This window comes from Dryobates pubescens, chromosome 3 (genome assembly GCF_014839835.1).
Source record: "Dryobates pubescens isolate bDryPub1 chromosome 3, bDryPub1.pri, whole genome shotgun sequence".
Taxonomy (NCBI): Eukaryota; Metazoa; Chordata; class Aves; order Piciformes; family Picidae; genus Dryobates; species Dryobates pubescens.
Window position 1 is genome coordinate 49868578 of NC_071614.1, and position 22839 is coordinate 49891416.

General features: G+C 57.1%; 1 protein-coding gene across 1 annotated transcript in view; it reads right to left on the reverse strand.

Annotated features, from left to right (window-relative positions):
* Positions 1-2316: 2316 nt before the first annotated feature.
* The window catches only part of ASAP2 (ArfGAP with SH3 domain, ankyrin repeat and PH domain 2), a 69089-nt gene continuing 48566 nt past the window's right edge, over positions 2317-22839 (reverse strand). Inside the window, exons 12-28 of the mRNA XM_054180128.1 lie at positions 21311-21398; positions 18322-18370; positions 18047-18213; positions 16376-16509; positions 14613-14707; positions 13424-13613; positions 12555-12640; positions 11703-11818; positions 10735-10802; positions 9829-9942; positions 9175-9430; positions 6476-6637; positions 5154-5322; positions 4657-4724; positions 3728-3837; positions 2725-2847; positions 2317-2400 (exon numbers count right to left, since the gene is read on the reverse strand). Coding sequence (XP_054036103.1) covers positions 2326-2400; positions 2725-2847; positions 3728-3837; positions 4657-4724; positions 5154-5322; positions 6476-6637; positions 9175-9430; positions 9829-9942; positions 10735-10802; positions 11703-11818; positions 12555-12640; positions 13424-13613; positions 14613-14707; positions 16376-16509; positions 18047-18213; positions 18322-18370; positions 21311-21398 — 2070 coding nt within the window. The 3' untranslated portion in view covers positions 2317-2325. The remainder of the gene's footprint in view (positions 2401-2724; positions 2848-3727; positions 3838-4656; positions 4725-5153; positions 5323-6475; positions 6638-9174; positions 9431-9828; positions 9943-10734; positions 10803-11702; positions 11819-12554; positions 12641-13423; positions 13614-14612; positions 14708-16375; positions 16510-18046; positions 18214-18321; positions 18371-21310; positions 21399-22839) is intronic.

Here is a 22839-nt window from a genome sequence, read left to right on the forward strand (position 1 = left end):
ACCAAGAGTAAAACTTCTTCACCATGCTCTAGTTACAAATCACTGCATCCAGGAGATGGAAAATAAGAGCTGCTCTGAGGTTATACAAATATGTACAGTTGCTCTGCAACTAAACAAAATCAACCCAAGGGGAATTGAATATTTTACATCTCACTCTAAGCTGCATCTCACTGGCTCCTTGGTCAGCAGTTAGCACAGCAGCCTGGCAGCTGGCCTCTTCCCAGGCAGGGCTTCAGTCAGGGCTGGGATCAGCTGAGAGGCCATGAAACTGCCACCATGTTGGGCTTCAAGTTCTTCATTTCATGTTACAAATAGTATCTACAGCCTCTGGAATTGCTTTCCCCCCCCCCCCTTTTTCCCCTTCTGCCAGAGAATTAACTATAGACACATCCAGAGGTACCTTTTGTTTTGCTCAGCTGCTCCTTGCTGCTCCTCGAGGGCTGTCTCTGCCTGCACTCTCCTGGGTGCTGGGAAGTTGCCTCCCACACTGTCCTAACAAAGCTGGGAGCTTCTCAAGTGTGGTCTCCCCCTGCTAGCAGAAGGGCTGGGGGGGAAATCTGCATCCTTGTGGAACCAGCTGATGCCACACAACTCTGTGTTACAAATACTGTACAGCAGGAGATCTGTGCAAAATAAGCCTGCCCTCCCCCCTCCAGCTCTCTAAGCAGGGGCAGGAAGGTACAGGAGGAGTGGCACAAACTGAACAGCTCAGGGAGGTCAATCCCTGGCACTCAGCTAGGGCTGGAGTTTCACTGGGAGCTTGGGAAACATCACCTCATTTGCTTCAGCTTCCAACAACAGCTCCAAACCTTCCAGTTTGCTCCCTCTTGACACTGCAGCACCAGCAGCTGGGAGAGGGGAGTCAGAGAACCAGAGAAGGGGCTGGGAGGGACCTTGAAGATCATTTAGTTCCAAGCCCCTGCCATGGGGGAGGCCCATGGGGGAAGCACCCCATGGCAGGGGGGTTGGAAGTAAATGACCTTCAAGGCTTCATCCAACCTGGCCTTGAACACCTCCAGCACTGGGCAGACACTGAAAAGTCCTTTTGATAAATCCAGAGGGACAAGGAAGGACCAAAGCCACCATGACCTTTTTCCAAGCCCATCCCAGCAGCTGCTCTCCCTGCAGTGTGACCCAAACCTGGCTGGGGGTCCCAGTATCCAAAGGCTGCTGGGCTTTGTGGGGTGTTCTGCTTCCCACCAACCAGCTGGGGCTCGCCCCTGGCCCTGCCCTGCCTCACAGATCAGCCCCAGCTAACTCCAGGCCAGTGTAGCTACCATAGGGGTGGGGATCTCCTGTGCAGAGAGCAGACCAGCAGGGCAGTGGCAAACAAAACCAAGCCAATGTAGTGTGGTGAGGAGGGGGCAGACACCTGGCTGACCCCCCGGGGGTAGTGTTCTACCAGACAGCTTCTCCCTGTGGACACCTTGCTGGGTGATGTGAGGGGACTCGGGGTCTGAACCTGCCCCAAGTCTCAGCCCTCTGCTGAGAGGAGCTCAGGAAGTGCTCTGCAGTCCTTCATCCGAGCTCAGCACACGTCAGGGGCTGCAGGGGTCCTGGCCCCAGGGAGCAGCTCAGCAGCACTGCCAGCGGGTGGGCAGCCAGCAGCAGTCCCATCCAGTGACCCAAAGGGATGGCACCTACCTACAGAACGTTCCAGAAACAGGCTCTACACACGTGCAGCATGGGAAGAGGACACAGGCCCAGGCCCACAGGCCCAGCAAGTCCAACGACTAAGGTGAAGCAAATATCTACATCCGCCCCGGGGCAGGGGAGCTGCTCCGGGGGCAGCCGAAAGGCTTCCCCCTGCCCAGAGCTCAGCCCACTGCCTCTCACTCCTGACAGCCTGGGTGGCAAAGTGCTGAGTGAGGCCTGCTCAGAGCCTGCTCAGCTTGCTGCTCGTGCTTCCAACGCTTCCCAGGGTGCGGAGAGCAGAGGTCACTGCCCTGGGAGGAGCAGAGAGTTCCTCTGGCCGGGGAAGCAGCACCCAGCTGTGCCACGGTCGGAGGACAGCAGGGGGAAGAGCAGGACAGGGCCGGGACTGGACAGAGCCACTCCTCAGGTGGTGCTGGAGCTGGGCTTGCAGCTCACCTCGGCAGGCACAGGAGGAGCTCTGGGCTGTTGCCTTCAAGTGTAAACCGCTCCTCGGAAGCCCTCCCGTGGAGAAGAGGTTTGGAAGCGCCCCGGGAGCGGCAGGATGCCGGTGGGAGGGGAGCTGCAGCACCTGGGGCTGGGGCAGAGCTGCGGCAAGGTGCCCGCAGGCAGGGAGATGAAGTGAGCCAGAGCCCAGCGCCGGCCTCTGGGCGGAGCTGGCAGGGCCGGGCCTCAGTCCACGATAAAGTGCACGAAGGAGACGGGGAAGGCTCCCTTGCGGCACGGCTCCCCCTCCAGGTGGCCGATCTGGAAGAGGCCAGAGAGCAGCAGGTTACCCACACACAGCCCTGCCGGCCAGCAGGCGCCTCGGGGACCCTCTGCCCCAGCCCCCTGCCACGGGCAGGACACCTCCCACCAGCCCCGGCTGCTCCGCTGCAGCCGCTCTCCCAGGCCATGGAAGGGACCTTGCAGACCGTCCAGCTCCAGCCCCACTCCCAGGGGTCCGTGCCCGTGGCAGGCAGTTGGGCCTGGATGATCTTCAAGGTCCCTTCCCACCCAGCCCACTCCATGAAGCTCAGGACTTCTCCCGTGGCTGTGCAAGGGCGCTGAGAGCAGCTGGAGGAGACTCACCCACCACTCCTGGTCCTCCTCACCATCCACCACAATGATGTCCCCCTCTGAGAAGGTCAGCTCATCAGGGTTGTCTGCCACACAGTTGTAGATTGCTTTGACCCTCTTGGGCTTGGTTTTGGACTGCAATGCAAAGACAAGCCCAGGTCAGCAACACAGCACAGAGGAGGCAGCAGAGACTTGGGGCTGATCAGAAGGCCCCAGACCTGCCCCCTCCTGTGACTCCTCATAGGGCAGAGCTAAGCTGCACCTCCTGTGCTGGGAGCTGCTGCTTCAGGCTGCATCTGAGAGCAGCCAAAGCCTTTTGCAACCACTGCAGCACCACCGTGGGCCAAGCTTCCCTCAGCAACCTTCCATCTTGGCTCAGCCAAGCCTCTCACAGCTCTGCACCAAGGGAGCTGCAGAGAGCAAGGAGGTCTTCCTCAGCCTCCTCTGTTCCACACTCAACACCCCCAGGGCCCTCAGCTGCTCCTCCCCAGCCCTCTTCTCCAGACCTTTCCCCAGCTCTGTTGCCCTTCCCTGGACCTGCTCCAGCTCCTCAATGTCCTTCTCGCAGTGGGGAGCTCAAACCTGAACCCAGCACTCAAGCTGTGGCCTCAGCAGTGCTGAGTCCAGGGGGACAATCACTGCCCTGCTCCTGCTGCCCACACCAGGTCAGGCTGCTGGAGCCCTTCTTGGCCACCTGGGCACACTGCTTCTGAAGCTTACCCAGCTTCAAGGAGCCAAAGCCTTAGTTCTTGGGCTGGTTTGGTCCCACTGGGACACACAGAATCCAAGCTCCTTGACTTTGGGGTTTGGTGGTGGCTTTTTGCTCTCCAGTCAGACAGAAGAGCAGGAGAAGCCAAGCTCTGCTCCATCCTTAGCAGAAGTCACCCAGGGACCTAATCCAGGGTGCAGGCTCTGTGTTTCCCTGCTCCCCCAGCCCAGGCCACGCTGTGATGCCAACAGTGTGGCTGGGAGCAGGTGGAGGAGTGCCACAACCCCCCCCAGGCTGCCTGCTTACCATTTGGGATTTCCTTGGCATGGGTGCTGGTGGCTGGATCTGTGCCAGGGGGTTGGCTGTGGAGCCAGGCTGTGGTCCTGGGGTGTCACAGGCTGAGGATGGCTCTGCTGCTGGGGAGCAGAACAAGGCAAGTTCAGCCACGCTTCAAGCACAGGCGAGAGTCAGGGCACAAACTGCAAGCTACTGAATTGCTCTTGCATGGACACAGAGAATTCCACAGCCTCTGAGTGTTTCCCTTCTCAGTGCTCCTACAGAACTGGAAAGGACTTTTTTTATATCCTTTCCTTACCAAAAATGCCTCAAAGAACTCCCCCAGACCTTGCATGCTGCTGGAAGAGAGCCAAGCCTGCAAAGCAGGAGAGAGCAGACCCAAGCACCTCACCTCCCCCTCTGCTCACTCTCTGCCCTCACAGCCCTTCCTGCCTACTAAACCTTCCTAGACCTTCACAGAGTGGCTTAGGTTGGAAGAGACCTCAGAGATCATCCAGTTCCAACCCCTCCCCGACCAGCCCAGGTTGCTGAAGGCCTCATCCAGCCTGGCCTTGAACCCCTCCAGGCACGGGGACTCCAGCACCTGCCTGGGCAGCCTGTGCCAGTGCCTGGGAACCCTTGCTGGGAAGAGATGGTTCCTAATATCCAACCTGAGCCTCCCTTGGGACACCCTGAGGCCACTTCCCCCTGCCCTGTCACTTCCCCTTAGCCTCAGCCACTCTGTGGCTGGCTTTCACCACATGCCCCTCACCCCCAGCCCCATAGCTCTGTCCGTGCAGCAGAGCTCCAGGCACCAGGGCCTGCAGCACCAAGAGGAGGAAGAGGACTGCTGGTGCTGCCTGTACAGAGCCACTGAGGTGGAGCAGAGCCCAGCCTGTCCCCCAGGCTGCTCTGATGGCAGCCTCAGGACAACCAATTGATCTCCAAAGCACCATTACCAGTTTGCTGCAGAGCCCCCAGTCCTCTGGACTGCCCTTTGGTGGTTAAGGCTGATGACTTCTCAGGCCTGTGCAGAAAGAGAAGCATTTGAGAACCAAAGCAGAACCTGAGCCACAACCAAAGCCTCTCCCATGTGATGCTCAGGCTGTGGCCACCTCTTCAGCACACCCTGGGGCCAGCTCCTTGGCTGCAGCTTTGCTCCTGCATTTTTGCTGCCCCCCTGTAAGCTGCACTTAGCTGCTGAGGTGAGGCAGGAGGAGGACACAAGGTCAGCAGCTTGGGCAGAGCAGAGCCATGCAACCTCCACCCCCAGGCTACCGTGGCTCTCACTGGCATCTGCTGCCCCAGTGCCTGCCTTCTGTCCCTTGCCATGCTCCAGCAGACAGCCCTGGCAGCAGTGGCCATGCTGCAGAGGTGGTTTGGGTGCTCTCCACCACAGAGCTGAGCAGCTCTGGGTACCTCTGAGCAGATGGAAGAGCAAAGGGACAGCAGTTACCCAGCAAGAGGCTTCCTCTGAGGCACTCTGCTGGGAGGCTGTGGAGGCAGTGGTGGTGGTGCTGGCTTGCTCTGTGCAGCAGCTGGAGGCTGCTTTGCCTGCTGGTTCAAGGCTTCTATGATGCTGGCTGTCTTGGCCACTGGAGGTGGTGGTGCTGCAGAAAGCACATCTGGAGGAGAGAGGCAGAGGGAACAGCAATTACATTTCTGTCACCTGCTGGGACCTCTTCCTGAGGGATTCACTCTGGGTGGTCCTGCTCTAGCAGGGGGCTTGGACTGGATGATCTCCAGAGGTCCCTTCCAACCCCCCCTGTGCTGTGAGATTGTGTTTCTTGGGTTCTCATCTCAGGGTCTCCTGTTAGAGGAATGACCCCCACCCAAGGTGAGTGTTTTGTTCCATGCAATCAGAAAGCAACCCTGGCCTTGGGAGGAGGTTCACCTTCTGCTGCACCCAGTCAAGGTGAGAGAGAGATCTCCAGCACCTCACTTCCATCAAGCACCAGCAGAGCCTCCCCACAGTCAGCCACAGCCTGCAGCTGGTAGCCCAGAGCACATTTAACAAAGGGCTGCCACTGCCCCATCAGAGCCTTCAGCCTGGGTGAGGGAGGAGCAGCCAACTGAGCAGCATCTGGGGGCTTCTCTGCAGAGGAAGCCATGTGCTGGAATGCTCCCAGCTGCCTTACTCCGTGCTGGCTCCAGCAATCAACTCAAACTGCCAAATGAGGTAGAAGAATGAAAGCTCCTGAGCTGCTGGAGTCCTGCAACCACAGCAGCAGCAGCTCTGCATGAGAGAAACAGAGACTGGTTTGGGTAGGAAAAGCCCTCTAGGATCATCAAGTCCAACCATCAAGCCAAGACCGTGGTCTACAAGAACCAAGCACAAGGTGGAGACCTGGCCTCAGGCCTGCAGGTAGCACTCAGCCTTACAACCAGGGAGGAGTGCAGCACTGGATCCAGAGACATATCCACTGGATCCCCAGAGATAGCCACTGAACCCAGAGATACATCCACTGGAATCCAAGAAACATCCACTGAGAGATTGAGATACATCCCCTGGCCCCAGGGCCACCTCCCCTGGCCCCAGGGCCACCTCCACTCCCTAGCAGGTGAGGAGCTGTGATCTCAAGCTGCAGCTCGTGAGCGCTGCTGGCCCTGCACTGCAGCATGCAGCCCTGGCTGGAGCCCCAGAGCAGAAGGTTCACACAGAGCTCCTGGATGCAAAGGCAGCCCCAAGCCACAGGCACCAGAAGCAGCAGCAGCAGCAGCAGGAGCTGTGGAGATGGAAGCAAGCAAGGGCAGGAGCAGGGGGCAGGGGGAACATACTTGTCGAGGTGACCCGCAGGGGTGGCACAGGGGCATGGACTGCTGGAGGGTCTGAGGAGGACCTCTGCCTGCTTACACTCTCCACTCCTAAAGAATTTGTCTTCCACACTGCATTAGATGAAGAAATTGTCTGAGTACCACTGCCAAGAACTGAAGGCTGAACTAAAAAGAGAGGAAAATACTGCATTAGTGCTTACCCTCAGCACCCCCTGCCAGGCTCACAGCCCTGCTCCTGGGGCACCCTGCTCAGCCCCTGCACCCTCTGCACCCTGCTGGATGCCAGAGCACACAGAACCTGCTGCCCAGAGTTCTAACTCCAGCCTTACTAACCCTTCACCTAAGGAAAATCTGTCCCCAGTCATTCCTTCAAAATGCCTCAGGACTTGGCAAGGCAGGGATGGCTCAACAGGACAGGAGGCCATGCCTGCCACCTTCTGCCATCCCTGACTGGCAGCTGGCATCTTCTCAGGTGCTGCCAGAAGAGGACCTCCCTCTCAGGTGAGCACTGGCAGATGGCTGCAGGTGGAACATTCCCTTGGACCTGGGCTGACAGAAACCTGCTGAATCTCACCCAGACAGGCAGCTGAAGAGCTGCCCAGGGAACCCTTACAGAGCACAGCTTCTTCAGGGCCTCCTGGAGGTCTCCATCCTTAGGCTGCAGAGCTGCCTTCCCATTTCACAGAATCAGAGTGGGCTGGGCTGGGAGGGACCCCTGGAGGTCACCCAGCCCAACACCCTGCAGGCAGCAGGGACATCCTCCACTAGATCAGGCTGCCCAGAGCCCTACTGAGCCTCACCTTGAGTGTCTCCAGGGATGGGGCCCCAACCACCACCACACTTCACAGAGCCTCCTCCCTACTCAGCACACGAGCTTCAGAGCAAGGAAAGATGCCACAGAGTAAGGAGTGAGTAAGTATTAGGTTGCAGGCAGAAGCACTAAAGGCTGAGAAGCCCTGGGGAGCAGCCTGGAGCTCAGAGGGTCAGGGAGCAGCAACAGACCAGAAGCATCACACCACCAGCAGCAACCAGCTGAGGGCAGTGAGACCACGGCAGACTTAGCTAAGGACATGAAACAAGAGCCTGAGACACTGCTGCAGTGAGGAGCAGCAGCTAAGGCTCTGGGCAAGGCAGCCTGCCTGGCAGCACTGGCACTGCACCGGTGCCAAGGAGGCTGGGGCTGGCAGTGGCATTAAAATGACCCTCTGGGAAGTGTCCTGAAGGGCACACAGGAGGCAAGGCAGGGGGCAAGGCAGGGGGGCAGCAGTAAGAGACCAGCAAAGGGCAGAGCAGCCCTTTAGCAGCCCAGCTGCACTGCTCAGGCAGAGCTGGAGGCCAGCAGCCAGGTGAGGGAACCTTCCCTGGGGACTGTCCTGCTTGGGGGGGGGGGGGCAAACATTTCCTCCCAGCAAGCAGAACAAGTGCCCAGACATGAAGCTGGGACTGCAGAGGTGCTAGATGGAGGGAATCCCACCTGGGCTCAGGTGCTGCTAAACTTCCCCCAGAACAGGGTCTTTTACCCCAACTGTTATGCTGCAGCCACACCTCTGAGTCCAGTGGGAGACATCTGATGTGACAGAGGTCCCATTTGCCACTGGAGTCTGGAGCCTGGCACCCTGGCCGAAGCCCCAGAGCCATTCCCCACTGGTGTCTCCTCTTCTGGAGCCTGAGTTTTACAGCAGCAGAGGAAATCCTTCTGGACTGGAGCCTTCCATCCACGCAGCAGCCCTAAAGCTGTTGGCCTCACACAGGGACTGACCCCAGGGAGCACACAGAGGAGCTGCAGAGGCTTCTTTCTGCTCCGTGGGAGCCCAAACAGCTCAGGTATGAAGAGAAGAACAAAGCTCCCAACCCTCCAGAAGCAGGATGAGCTGTGGGGGTTTGCCATGGTCCTGCTGCTCAGGGCACAGCCTCCAGATGCCAGCTCCATGCCAGCCCCCAGGGCTCTCACACCATCCAGCTCCCCACAGCAGGACACTTTGGCTTTTACTGCAACAACCCTGGAGCAGGATTTGCTCAGAAGACTTTGCCAGGTTAAACTCTCCTGCTCTGCAGCCACTCTCCCAAGTCAGGGAACGGGTTGGAAGGGACCTTGGAGGTCATCAGGTTCCAGCCCCCCTGCCATGGGGGAACCAGATGACCTCCAAGGTCCCTTCCAACCCAGGTTGCTCCAGGCCTCACCCAGCCTGGCCTCGAACACCTCCAGGCAGGGGACACCCACAGCCTCTCTGGGCAACCTGCTCCAGTTGGGAGCTGCTTGTGACTGGTGACTTGCAGCACCACTCTGCCCTGAGCATCAGCCTGCACTCTTCAGGGGGCACCACAGCCTCCCTGGGCGACCTGCTCCAGCTGTTAGATGGCTCCACAGCAGCCACATGCCCCTCCAACAGCAGAACCACAGCACTTGCTGGACTGCACTGCCTGCAGCCTGCCTGTCAATGGCCTCTGCTGGGCTGACCTGGGCACACCTTGTGCTGTCTGGGCTGACCTGGGCACACCTTGTGCTGTCTGCTCCTGCACACCGAGCATCCAGCCCGGCCCAGCCGGGCAGCTTCCCTCCCAGCAGGTCAGCTCCAGCCTTCAGCCAGCGCCTCCAGGCCTTACCTGTGCAAAGCCCCTGCAAGAGAAAAGCCTCTCCCAAAGCAGCAGTGGCAGAAGCTGCCCCTCTCCCACTCCTCACCACACCCTGCTGCTGGCTGTACCTTTGCCAAGGTTCCTGGGAGGCAGCGGGGGAGCGCTGCCGGTGCCAGGCGCTGCAGGCGGCCCGGGGGCAGGGCTGCCGCTCAGGAGCGCTCCGTAGGTTTCGTTCTGCAGCAGGCTGGGCAGGAAGCCTCTCTGCTTGTCCTTGGCCATGCTGGCTGCATCCCTGGCCAGGGAGGCTGCACTGGGCTGCAGCTGGCTGGATCCAAGCTGGTAGAAGCTGACAGGTCTGTCCTCCCTGCGGTTGGGGCTGGGTTGCTTAAAGACAGGAACAGAAGGACCCCCTGATGCCCCTCACCTGAACTCACCTCAGAGAACACTGAGTGGTGGGGGGCAGAAGGGACCCCCAGAGACCATCCAGTCCAAGCCCCCTGCCAGAGCAGGGGCACCCAGGGCAGGGCACCCAGGAACACAGCCAGGTGTGGCTTGAATGTCTCCAGAGCAGGAGGCTCTACAACCTCCCTGGGCAGCCTGCCAGAGGCTCACCAGAGCTGGAGGCAAGGTTGGAGGTGAGGTCTGAGCAGGACAGAGCCCAGGGGCACAAGGGCCACACTCCTCTGGCTGCAGCCCAGCACACAGCTGCCTGAGGGCACTGCTGGCTCCTGGGGAGCTGCTCAGCACCCCCAAGGCTCTAAAAATAACAGACTGGCACCAACCTGCAGCTTCTCATCCACATCATCATCACTTTCATCCAGGTCTTCATGGAGTAACCTCCACTCGTACTCCACATGGACATGAGAATTAAATCTTCCAGAGAGTGCCTGAGTGAGCTGAGGAAAAGAAGATGGCTGCTGGCACCTCTGGCCTGGCCTTGCTCTAAACCAGCATGGGTCAAGCACAGCCAGAAGGGACCTTGGTCCCCAACTGCCACAAGAACTTTCATTTTGAAAGCCAAGTCTCAGCAGCCTGGGAAGTTACTGCTCTGGGTTGAAGTTTGAGATTTAAGGTCTCTGACCAAATACAACAGAAGTGACTCAAAAGCAAAAAGGTTTTGACTGCCCACTGCAGGGACACTCTCCATCTCCTGGCAGTAAGCATCACACCATCTGGGGCTTGCCTTAGGGTCAAACTAAGTGCAGTGATGGGGAGCAAGGAGCCCTGCTCCCACCTGTCTGCTCTCCTTGCTTACTGAAAGTAGTGCTGGTGCCAACACCTCTGCAAAGAATTACACCATGGGCTGGCTTTGGATGGACCTTTGAACATCATCTTACTCCTGCTCTTGCCCAGCCCTCTTCTCCAGACCCTTCCCCAGCTTGGCTGCCCTTCTCTGGACCTGCTCCAGCCCTCAATGTCCTTGGAGTAAGGAGCTCAGAACTGAACCCAGACTCAAGCTGTGGCCTCCCCAGGTCTGACCCAGGGGCACAATCCCTGCCCTGCCTCTGCTGCCCACACCACTGCTGACCCAGGCCAGGCTGCTGCTGCCTTCTTGCTCACCTGGGCACCCCCTGGCTCATCTGCAGCTGCTATCAACACCCTGAGGTCCTTCTCTGCTGGGCAGTTTCCAGCCACTCTGCCCCAAGCCTGGAGCCTTCCCCACCCTCCCCAGCCCTGCCCCCACTCACCAGCTCTTCACAGTGGGTGTGCTTTAAACGTTTAGCTATGTCCAGTGGGGTCTCTCCTGCTTCATTGGCTACAGCAAGAGCAAGAGGAGGAAGTCATGAGGACAGGCATCACCATGGCCATGACTAGAGATAAAGTCAAGCCTGCAGGTACAGAGTGAGCTACCAGACCAACACACTGGAAAATGCATCTCCTCCTTCATGGCCACCCTCTGCACAAGGCCAGCAGCACCTCTGCATGGCAGACAGGTGGAGTGACAGCCATGGATGGCCGCAGGGGGCTGGCCGCAGGGGGCTGGCCGCAGGGGGCGGGCTGGCCGCAGGGGGCTGGCCGCAGGGGGCGGGCTGGCCGCAGGGGGCGGGCTGGCCGCAGGGGGCGGGCTGGCCGCAGGGGGCGGGCCGCAGGGGGCGGGCCGGCCGCAGGGGGCGGGCCGGCCGCAGGGGGCTGGCCGCAGGGGGCTGGCCGCAGGGGGCTGGCCGCAGGGGGCTGGCCGCAGGGGGCGGGCCGGCCGCAGGGGGCGGGCTGGCCGCAGGGGGCGGGCTGGCCGCAGGGGGCGGGCTGGCCGCAGGGGGCGGGCTGGCCGCAGGGGGCGGGCCGGCCGCAGGGGGCGGGCCGGCCGCAGGGGGCTGGCTGCAGGGGGCGGGCTGGCCGCAGGGGGCGGGCTGGCCGCAGGGGGCGGGCTGGCCGCAGGGGGCGGGCCGGCCGCAGGGGGCGGGCCGGCCGCAGGGGGCGGGCCGGCCGCAGGGGGCTGGCCGCAGGGTCCCAGCTCAAGCCCTCGCTGCATGCCTGGGAAACATGAGGTGGGGGTAAGCCAATGGCAAACTGAAGCCAAGCAGTGCAGAGTGGTTGGGTTCCATACTGAAGGTTATGTGGACAGCACTGTGCCAAGCAAGAGAGAAGGTGCATTTCCTGCCTCTGGTCACCTGCAGCAGTGCTAAGCAGGGCACTGCAGCCCACATCAGCCTCCTACCTATTTCAATGGAAGCCTTCCCTCTGAGCAGCAGCTTGAGGCACTCCACGTTGTCTGTGAGGCAGCAGTAGTGCAGGGCTGTGCTGCCTTTGCATGTCTGCTTGTCCAGGTTGCCACTGGTGCAGCACAAGGAGGAAGGAAGAAGGCTGATGAAACTCAGCTGCCTTCCCTCTGCCAACCAACCCTGCTCAGGACAAGACCTTTCACATCAAAGTTCCACCTGCAGGATCAGTTCTAGTGTTTGTATGTACAGAAAGGGTTGGGTAGGAAGGGACCTCAAAGACCCTCCAGCTCCAGCCCCCTGCCATGGGCAGGGACACCTCCCCCCCAGCTGGCCTCCCCCCAGGCTGCTCAGGGCCTCATCCAGCCTGGCCTGGAACACCTCCAGGCAGGAGGCAGCCACAGCCTCCCTGGGCAGCCTGTGCCAGGCTCTCCCCAGCCTCCCTGGAAGGAATTTCCTCCTCCTCTCCAGTCTCAGTCTCCTCTCTCTCAGCTCAAAGCCATTGTCCCTCAGCCTGGCACTCCCAGCCCCTGTCACAAGTCCCTCCCCAGCTCTCCTGGAGCCCTTCAGGTAGTGGCAGGCTGCTCTGAGGTCTGCCTGGAGCCTTCTCTTCTCTACCCAAGTGTTTCTACCAAACCATTCTTCCTCCAGTACTTGCATCACTGGACATAAGATCATTGTTATTACTACTACTGCTCCTGGTACTGCTGCTATGTATGGCTTTTTGATTACTACCATAGGTGATTAAGACAGCAGTGTATTGATTATGGGTCTGTTATTACTTATTATGATCATTATTTATCATCATCATCAATTCATCCATGCATGCTGCTGTTTCTCTGGACACTCACCTGTTCTGCACTAAGAAGTCAACTATGTGGAGGGAGGTTCTATCCACTGACCTCACAGCCAGGTGCAGAGCTGTCTCATCCTGCTCCTAAGAGGAACAAAACCAGAACACATTTGGGTTTTTCCCTCATCTCCAGAGAAGGAGAAATTCTGCTAGGTCCTCAGTGAGATCAGCTAAAGGATTTCCCTTCCAAGTGTTCAGACATGCCACCACCAGAGCAGCTCTTGGGAAGACTTTCTCTGCTTCCCCTCTGCTCCTTTCAAGCAGACACAGGCTGCACACCAACAGCCTGCAGGACTCCATGGTTTGCTGCATCTAAAATATCACAGAGTGGGCTGGAGGGGATCTCTGGAGGTCATCTTCTCCAACCCCTCTGCAGTCAGCAGGATCCTGGCTCAGCTTGCCCAAGGCCCCTCCAAACCTGACCTTGAATGTCTCCAGGGATGACTTTAGGACCAGGCAAGATTTTCAGTTTCAAATCATCATGCACTGGCTTGGGAGAGACCTCCACAGCCCAGCCAGTCCAACCCCCTGCAGCCAGCAGGGACATCCCCAGCTACAGCAGGCTGCTCACAGCCCCAGCAAGTTTGACCTTGAATGGCTCCAGGCCTCACCACCACCACCACCAGGCAACCTGTTCCAGTGGTCCACCACCCCCCTGTGAAGAGCTTCCTCCTGGTGGTGCCCACCCTCAGTGCCCCCTGCTCTAGTGTTGCACCACAGCTGCAGATGAAACCACTGAACCTCTCCTCTGGTGGCTGCCACATGGCCTCAGCACAGGGCAGGTGCTCAGCAGTGCTGCAGGACAAAGGCAGTGCTGAGCTGGTGAGAGCACACTGCACTGCCACCCACAGCAGTGCCACCACTTACATGGCCATTGGCCAGTGGAATCTTCTCTGTGAGGTCCACCCCATCAGCATAGACTTGGACTAAGCCCAGGATGTCTCTTGCCTTGACTGCTTCACACAGGGCATGCAGCTTAGCTGCGTTGTCAGAGTGCTTCTTCCTTGCATACCTCCTCTCAATGTACTTGGCAGTGATGTAATCCTTCCTGGCATTCCTGCAATTGAACAGGACTCACAGCTGGCAATGTCCTCCCCCTGTGGGCAAGTCCCCTCAAATACAACTGGCCAAGACCAGCTCTCATTCACCAGAGAGCCACAGACCTGGCAGGGCTGGAGGGGAGCTCAGGGCTCAGCCAGCCCCAACCCCCTGCCATGGGCAGGGACACCTCACACCACAGCAGGTTGCTCACAGCCACCTCCAGCCTGGCTGCAAACACCTCCAGGCAGGAGGCTTCCACCACCTCCCTGGGCAGCCTGTGCCAGGCTCTCACCACCCCCATGGGGAACAACTTCTTCCTCACAGTCAATCTCAATCTCCTCACTTCTAGTTTTGCTCTATCCCCCCCAGTCCTATCCCTCCCTGACAGTCTCAAAAGTCCCTCCCCAGCTTTCTTGCAGCCCCCTGCAGATCCTGGAAGGCCACAATGAGGTCTCCTGGGAGCCTTCTCCTCTCCAGCCTGCACAACCCCAACTCCCTCAGTCTGTGCTCACAGCAGAGCAGCTCCAGCCCTCTGCTCCTCCTCGTGGCCCTGCTCTGGACACCTTCCAGCCCCTCCAGAGCCTTCCTGGAGCAGAGGCTCCAGCACTGGATGCATTGTTCTGTTTAAAAGTGCACACCAGACATGCAGCCTTGGGTTTGCAGTGTGGAATGCAGCCACAGAAGCAGATTCCAGTAGCCAACATGAAGGAATTTCCCTCTCTGAACCCTGGTGGGAAGCTGAGATGGAGGCTGCCCTAAAGATCAAAGCCTCCTGTTGCTGGGCTGCTAGGAGTAGCCTTGCAGCTCCATGTCTGCCTGGCTTCTATCCTGCACCTGCTGGCTCTTAGGGAAGCACAGACAGATAAAGGTCCATGAGGCAGACATGCAAAGCACCAGGGAAGAGGCTTCCTCCTTGGCCTTCCAGATCCCCTGGGGCCTGCTGGGGCCAGCCCCAGCCATGAGCAGCATGAAATCCAAAGCCTGCCTGTTGCAGCAGGAGTGGCTCTGTACTTACATGTCGCTGCTGGGGTTGGGTTTGACCATCTCCTCAGCTGGCAGGCAGCACTCCATGATCTCATTGAAGCCAGCATTCCCAATGTTCTTTGCAAGCTGTTAACAAAACACCAGCACCCCCAGCTCAGGAACTGTGTTCAGCTATTGGCCAGAGCAAAGGAGAAAGGGCCTTGGGGCTGCTGCTTCCTAGCTCTGCTGTGGTGGCAGTGCCCAGCAGCTGAGGAGGGACCTTGCTGGAGGGCAGCTTTCAGCTGGGGGTTACCAGAGGAGCAGGAAGCTGCAGAATAACCCATCAGGACACCAGAGCCAACAGCTCTGTCAGATGGCCTTGAGCTGGCTAAGGGCTGGCACAGGGCAGCTGCTGCTGGCATCTGGCAATTCTCTGTGGATTGATTTCCTTCCCTGGAGGATTAAAGTTAACTTCCAGAATAATGAATGGAGAAAGTGTTTGGGAAGTCCTTCACTTTTTATGTAAGAGGGAGGCTGAGGGGGCAAGCAGCTGTGCTCTTCCAAACCCAACCAAGGGGAGGAGGACTTGAAGTACAAAAACTACAAATCAGAGAGTCCTGGAAGGGCTCAGGCTGGAAGGGAGCTCAGAGCTCCTCTGCTGCCAGCTCCCCACCATGCCCAGGGACACCTCTCAGCTGCACTCAGCTGCTCAGGGCCTCATCCAGCCTGGCCTGCAGCACCCCCAGGCAGGAGGCAGCCACAGCCTCCCTGGGCAGCCTGGGCCAGAGGCTCAGCTCCCTCCTGCTGCAGAACTTCTTCCTCAGCTCCAGCCTGACCCTGCTCTGCCTCAGCTCCAAACCCTTCCCCCTTGGCCTGGCTCCAGACCCCCTCAGCAGAAGTCTCTCTGCAGCCTTCCTGCAGGCTGCCTTCAGGCCCTGGCAGCAGCTCTGAGGTGCCCCTGGAGCCTTCTCCTCTGCAGGCTGCACAGCCCCAGCTCCCTCAGCCTGTGCTCCCAGCAGAGCTGCTCCAGCCCTGGCAGCATCCTTGTGGCCTCCTCTGGGCTCTCTCCACAGCTCTGTGTCCTTCTGCTGCTGGGGACCCCAGAGCTGGAGGCAGAAATGGAGGTGAGGTCTGGGCAGAGCAGAGCCCAGGGGCAGGATCCCCTCTGCTGCCCTCTGCCCACCCTGCTCTGGCTGCAGCCCAGCTCACAGCTGCCTGGGGGCTGCAGGAGGCACTGCTGGCTCCTGGGGAGCTGCTCAGCACCCAGCACCCCCAGATCTTCTGAGCTACTCTCAACCCACTCTGCTGCCAGCCTGGATTTGTGCCTGTCCCTTGCAGTGTAACTTGTAGCACCTCCTGCAGTTGTCCCTGGCCCACTTCTCAAGCCTGTCAAGCTCCTTCTGGATGGATCCCTGCCCCCAGGGGAGCCCAGCACACAGCTTGGTGCCATCAGCACACCTGCTGAGGGTGCCTCTATCCCCTGCCCATGTTGCTGACAAAGATCTTCAACACCACTGGAGCCAGCACAGACCTCTGAGGAGCTCCACCTGGGCACAGAGGCATTGATCACAGCCCTTGGAGTGTGCCCACCCAGCAGTTCCTTATCCAGCCCATGGCCAGCCATCAAGCCATGGCATGGAGCCTCTGCTGCTGTGAATGCTCAAGTCAGGCAAAGTTTGCACCGAGGCTCTGGCTTAAACTGCAAGAATTGAGCTCCCTTAACCTCTGGTTTTGCAGAGGCCACTTCCAGGGTGACACAAAGCCCCCCTGGCAGTTACCTGCTGGCACCAAAGGTAACAGAAGCAACTTGATTACCAAAAGCTCAGATGTTCCCAGCACATCCAGTGTAAGTGACTGCATCCTGGAGTAGTGAACACCAAGCTCCCTGTGGATTCCTGAGCATTCAATGCAAGTTAGGATTCCCAGATTGGTTGAAAGCCAGGTGGGATCTGGAAGAGAAAGCATCCACAGCATCAACAGCCAGAACTGAGCTCCACACCACCACTGCTGGCTGGCAATTGGCAGCTTTGCAGGTGCAGGTCTCTATACTTGCTCTAGAGGGAAACACAAGCCAGGAGGGGTTTTAAGGGAAACAGCAGGAGGGTAAGGTAAGAAGGCCCAGGGCTCATTCTGGAGGGAAACACAGCAGGGTTTTTAAAGGGGGAAAGATTGAAGATGAAGCCCTGGAGCTCCTCTGGTGAAGGCCTCTGCTCTGCAAAGGGAGCTGCCCAGGCAGCCCAGCTGGCCACCTCCCAGTGGCTTCCAGGAGCTGCATTTCCCCCACCCCTGTGGTGGTGCCACCTCCTCAGCTGAGGCTCAGGCTGGCAGGACAATGGCTGAGGGACCTCCTCTGCCCTTCAGGTGCAGGCCTGAAGCGAAGCAGCAGTGAATGTGAGGCACAGGTGGCACCACCCTGCCATGAGCTCTTGCTCTACTCTTTCAGGCACTCAGGCTCCAGCTCCTTTCACTGCCCCTGCTTCTCCTTTCCCCTGGTGTTCTGCATCCTGCCTGCAGTGTTCCCAGGCAAACCACTTCTGAGGAGTCAGGCAGCTCAGGCATTCAGTTATTTGGTGCAGGTTTGGGAGCAGCCATTTAGAACCTTCTCCTCTAAAGAGTGAGGAACTGACTCCTCCATAGTTCCACACAGTGTCTGTTGATAGAAGCAACTATTGATTGATAAAGCAAATCAATAGAGCTTCAGACACTGATTTACTTCATATACTGATGCATAAAGCAAATCAACAGAGCTTCCTGCACCGATTTACTTCATATATTGATTTACAAAGCCAATCAATAGAGCTTCAGATATTGATTTACCTCATGTATTGACTTTCATAGCAAATCAATAGAGCTTCATGCACTGATTTGCTTTGTACACTGCTTTGTATTGAAGCCCTATTGATATATTCATCACACAGCTTCAGACCTGAGGCTCTCAGCTACCATCTCAGATCAGTGCCCCCCAGGTGCTGCAGTGCTTCTGGAACAGCAGAAGGGCACAGCAAGAGCAGCTCCCCTGGGAAGGATTCAAGCATGAATCCCTCCAGCAGCAGACCCAGCCCTGCATCGCTGCCAGAGGAGCACAACCCTGGCCCCACTGCCTGGCTCACTCCCAAAGCCAAACACCAAAGGAAAGGAAACAGAGATGCAGTAAGAAAACCCTTCAGCATCTTACTGCTGCCCAGCTGAATGTGAATCTTAGGTACCACAGGGGCTGAGAAAGTAAGTTCCATTCAGTCACAGCAGGGAGAGTGACAAGTGGGAGGAAAAAACCCCAAACTAGCTCCAAAGCTGCTTTTGTGCCCACTGCCATTGGTACAGAGCAACCCAACCCTCCTGCAGCAGGGCCCTTCACTGTCAGCACATCCTGGGGGGGGGCAGGATTTGTGAGGCAGGGAGTGGAAGAGAAAGCAGAAAAGATCAGCTCAAAACACTCTCATCAGACACAGAAGTGGTAGCAGTTAGGAAGATGCTTAATTGAGTCACCTTGTGCTCCACAGTCACAACACACATCATTGCCAGTCATCCTCTGGACTTCTGAGATTATCTCTTTTGTCAGTTCCTGGACAATATTATTCTCTCCTGTGTTATCATCTCCTTTGAATGCATTATTTAAAGCTTCCTCTTTGCTGTTTTGCAGCACAGATGTCCATCTAAAATGGCAGTAACATGTTGCTATTAAAGGTTTCAGCACTTCTGAGGTTCAAGGCAATGCCTCAGCAGCAGGGCAGGACCCAAAGCCAAGTTAGCCAAGCACTCACATTTGACACTCCTGCTCATCCTCTGCTTGGAAGTGGTAGGTTCTGTCGTCTGCACGAGAAACAAGCCACAGGCTGGTTACAAACACAGGGCTGGAGAGCAGCTGGGGCCCAAACCTCTCAGGAAAACCTAAGAGCCACACAGACCCTCAGGAGCACCAAGGCCAACCCAGAGCCCTGCTCTGCAAGGCTCAGCCCTGAACCACAGCCCCAAGCACCACAGCCAAACCACCCTGAAACACAGCCAGGGCTGGGGACTCCACCACCTCCCTGGGCAGCACATTCCAGTGCCTGACCACTCCTGCTTGGAAGAAATGTTTCCTACTGTCCAGCCTGAACCTCCCCAGTGGCAGCTTGAGGCCCTTCCCTCTTGTTCTATCACCAGCTCCCCATGAGAAGAGACCAGCAGCAGCCTCTCCACCTTTCAGCCAGGAGGTCTCTCCTCAGCCTCCTCTCTTTCACACTAACCATCCCCAGCTCCTTCAGTCTCACTCCATCAGAGTTATTCTCCAGGCCCCTCCCAGCTTCCTTGCCCTCCTCTGCCCTGGCTCCAGCACCTCCACAGCTCTCCTGTATTGAGGTCCCCCAAACTGGCCTGAGGTCTCAACTGGAGTGTGGGCAGGCACAAGGTCTGGCTTAGGAAGTTGTGCTGCCTGCAGCTCAGCCAGGTCTGTACAAGGTGGAGTTGCTCTCTGCAGGCAGGAGCTGCTCTGTGCAGTGCCCAGCAGCAGCACAGCATGGGGTCCAGATTCCACATCAAGAACCTCAGAGCTCTGGGCAGCCTGATACAGTTGAGGATGTCCCTGGGTGACCTTTGGAGGTCCCTTCCAACCCAGACCATTCTGTGATCACAACCCTAAAGCTCTGCTGTGGTGGTGTGAGTTAGACAGAGTCCCTGTCTGAGTTCATCTGTGAAGGTAAGAAGGATTTCAAGTGTCCAAATGAGCTCTGAAAGCCACAGATAGCCAAAAAATGGCCAAACACCAAGCCCAAACTACCAGCAGCAGCAGCTCTGAGCTGCTTCACTGACACCAAGCTCAGAAAGGTCCTGCTCTGAGCATTGCTACCAGGGTGAGCTGTTAAAGAGAAAAAGTCTAAGTGAGTTGAAGGCCAGGAACCAAATGAGGTCTGAGGTAGCTTCATGAGCAAAGGAGGTGTGAGGCAGCCTCATGGCTGAGCTGGAATTCAAACCAGCAGAGGTGGGGAGAGGAGCAGAGCTAAGGCTGCTGTCAGAAGGATATCCTGGGCTGCAAGTTGCTTCCCTCTGAAAACCATTCAGGCCAGGAAAAAATTAAAAGGTATCAAAAGATCTTTTCCAGCAGGGAGAAGATGAAGAGTGATGACCAGGGACATGGCTAGTGCTGACCCTGCAGTGCTGGGCCAAAGGCTGGACTGGATAAGATCTGTTCTGTGAGCCTAGGAGAGGACAGAAAGGCAAATGCTGGGGAAGGAGGGAGTTTTGCCTTGCCCTGACATAGCAATTTGCAGCTCCTCAGCAATGTTTTCAGCCTCTCCAGTAAAACAAAGTGAAGCAGTGCTGTGGGGAAGGCCCAGAGGCTGGCAGTGCTTGCCCTGTGTCTGGTGGGCCAGGGGACAGTGCTGGGAGAAGCTGCACAGGGCAGAACCTGGCCAGCTCATCAACGAAGCAAGGGCAAAAGCAAACACTTTGGTGCTTCCCTGCTTGCTTGGCACTTGCAGAGAGAGTCCTGCAGAGAGGGAAAAGCTGTGCCCTGCACCCAGGAGTGCCACAGCTCACACCTACAAGCACAACACAGCTTCATGCCCCAAGAAAGGAGCAAAGCAGGAAGAGATTCACACTCTTCACTCCAGCTCAGCTCAGATCTCTCAGCTGTGTGTTTGTATTGCCTCCATCAACAGATTTGTTCTTTTCACTCCAGCTCGTTTCAGATCTCTGTTTGTGCATTTTTATTGCCTCCATTAATAGAGTCATTGATTCTCTTCTCTCCAAACCATTTCAGACACCAGTTTGAGTTGTGGGTTTTATTGCCTCCATTAACACACCAGCTTTACTCTCCTCACTCCAGCTCATTTCAGATACCTGTTGGAGTTGTGTACTTTTACAGCCCCTGTCAAGAGAGCAATTGATACTCTTCTCTCCAAATCAGTTCAGATACCTATTAGAGTTGTGCATTTTTATTGCCTCCATAAACAGAAGGCTAAACTGTCCCAGGGAGACAGCAAAGGAAACATCCCACTAGCCAATCTTGCATCATCCCAGCCAGGTCCCAAGTGCATCCAGTGCTGGTGTTTTCAATAAGCAGCTTCTTTATCTCACCTTTGTACCTGTTCTGAGACCAAAACCCCACTAAGCACAGACCCATGACCCTCCAAGGTCACCCTGCCCAATCCCCCTGCAGTCAGCAGGGACATCCCCAGCTAGATCAGGCTGCCAGGGAAAGGAAGCTGTCAGGGTTTTCTCCACAGTTACACAGCAACCACTGTGCTGCTTTTAAAAGCTTCTTTTCAGCTTGTACAGAAGTCCCAAGTTGCTTTTGATCTGCTGTGACAGACACTTGCAACACCAGGAGTGATGTCACAGCACAGCTACTCTCACTCTGCTGTGAGGCAGCACCAAGTGACACAGACAGGAGGAGCAAAGGCAGCTGTTAGGCTGGATGTTAGGAAGATCTTCCCAGCAGGAGAGATTGGCCATGGGAATGTGCTGCCCAGGGAGGTGTTCAAGAAGAGCCTGGATGAGGCCCTTGGTGCCATGGTTGAGCTGGTCAGATGGTGCTGGGTGCTAGGTTGGACTGGATGAGCTCTGAGGTCTTTTCCAACCTGGTTAATTCTGTTCTATTCACCAGAAAGGGTTTCCCAAAGACAGAGGTGCAGCTGGGAGCATGAAACCAGTGAGCTTGACATGGTCAGGGGAAGGGCAGCACTGCCCAGCTGCACCACACTTTCTGTGGCTCACCAAATGCCCAACTCTCGGACAGCAGCTGCAGCAAAAAGCCCTGAAGGACAAACCTACGTGATATGAGGTCAAAACACTTCTTCTCCTCGGGGTTGGTCTTCACTTGGCAGGTTAAGAGGTTGAGCTTTGCTGGAGGTCTGTTGGCCTGTGTGAAGAGAAAGCAGAGAGTTCAGTGCAGGGCTGCTGCCTGAGCCCTGCTCTCTGAGGACACGAGGGAGCAGCTCCCTGGCCGAAAAGGCTTCACAAATGGCTCTTGCTCTCATTTTTTGGGGGGCACACAGGTTCTGAGTTCTGATCTCATTGGCATCAGGCTTTGTAAGCTGCAGTTTCTTGTACCTCTTGCTCACTGGAGAACTGGACAGGCACCAGAACACTGGAAGGGGAGAGAGGCAAAAATCCCTGCAGTTACCACTGCCCTGAGGCCCTTCCCAGTAACACTGATCTGAAGGCAGCAGGAATGGCAGAGGCAGATTCAGCTGAGGAAAGCTCACCCCTTCAACATTTAGTGTACAAGAAGCTGGTTGTCTAGGATTGCAATGATCAAATCATTTGACTTCTGCTAATGTCTTTATAGAGCCTCAATAACCACCTGAGAACAAATTCATAGCTTCATAGAATGGGTTGGAAGGGACCTTGAAGATCATCCAGTTCCAGCCCCGCTGTCATGGGCCTTCCAGTACCTGAAGGAGGCTACAGGAGAGCTGGGAGTGCCAGCATGAGGGACATTGGCTTTGAGCTGGGAGAGGGGTAAGGGGAGACTGAGACTGGAGATGAGGAAGAAATTCTTGCCAGTGAGGCTGGGGAGACTCTGGCACAGGCTGCCCAGGGAGGCTGTGGCTGTCCCCTCCCTGGAGGTGTTCCAGGCCAGGCTGGATGAGGCCCTGGGCAGCCTGGGCCGGTGGGAGGTGTCCCTGCCCCTGGCTGGGGGTTGGAGCTGGTCGGTCTTGAAGGTCCCTTCCAACCCAACCCATTCCATGGATCAATGAATTCTGAAGAGTGCAGATGTCCCTCAAGCAGCCTGCTACAATGCTGGAGCTGGCCAAGAAGCCATCCCCCTTACACCTGAGACCAGGGGGGAAACATAGAAGTCAGAAGCACAGAGAAACATAAGAGAGGAAACAACTGTGAGGAGTTTTGCCCTGTCTAAAAAAAGAGAAAGCAAGCAGCAGAGTGTCCCTGGACAGCAGCAGGTTGCTGCTCTGCCTGCCACAAGCAGCAAAGTCCCAGATGCTGTGAGCCAACAAACCTGCAGGTCACTTGCTGGGCAGTGTCAAACAAGCTGAGCCCAAGAGAGGGTTTGGAGGCAGCAAGAAGACAATGCATTGACAAGCACATTGCATCCCCTGCCTAGTAAATAGCTCTCCAAATGCAGGGCATCCCTCTCACCACCAGAAGCCCACAGACTGTGCATTAGCTTTGCCTAGCAACAGGCAGACTTCCTGGGACAGAGAAGGATGCAAGCAAACATCCAGCAAAGGCCAGCTTGGGTCCACTTCCTCAGCTGCACTCAAAACCTCTGCATGCCCACAGCACAAGTTCCCAGGGGTTGGGGTCTCAGTGCCATCTTTACTGACACTTGTCCCAGG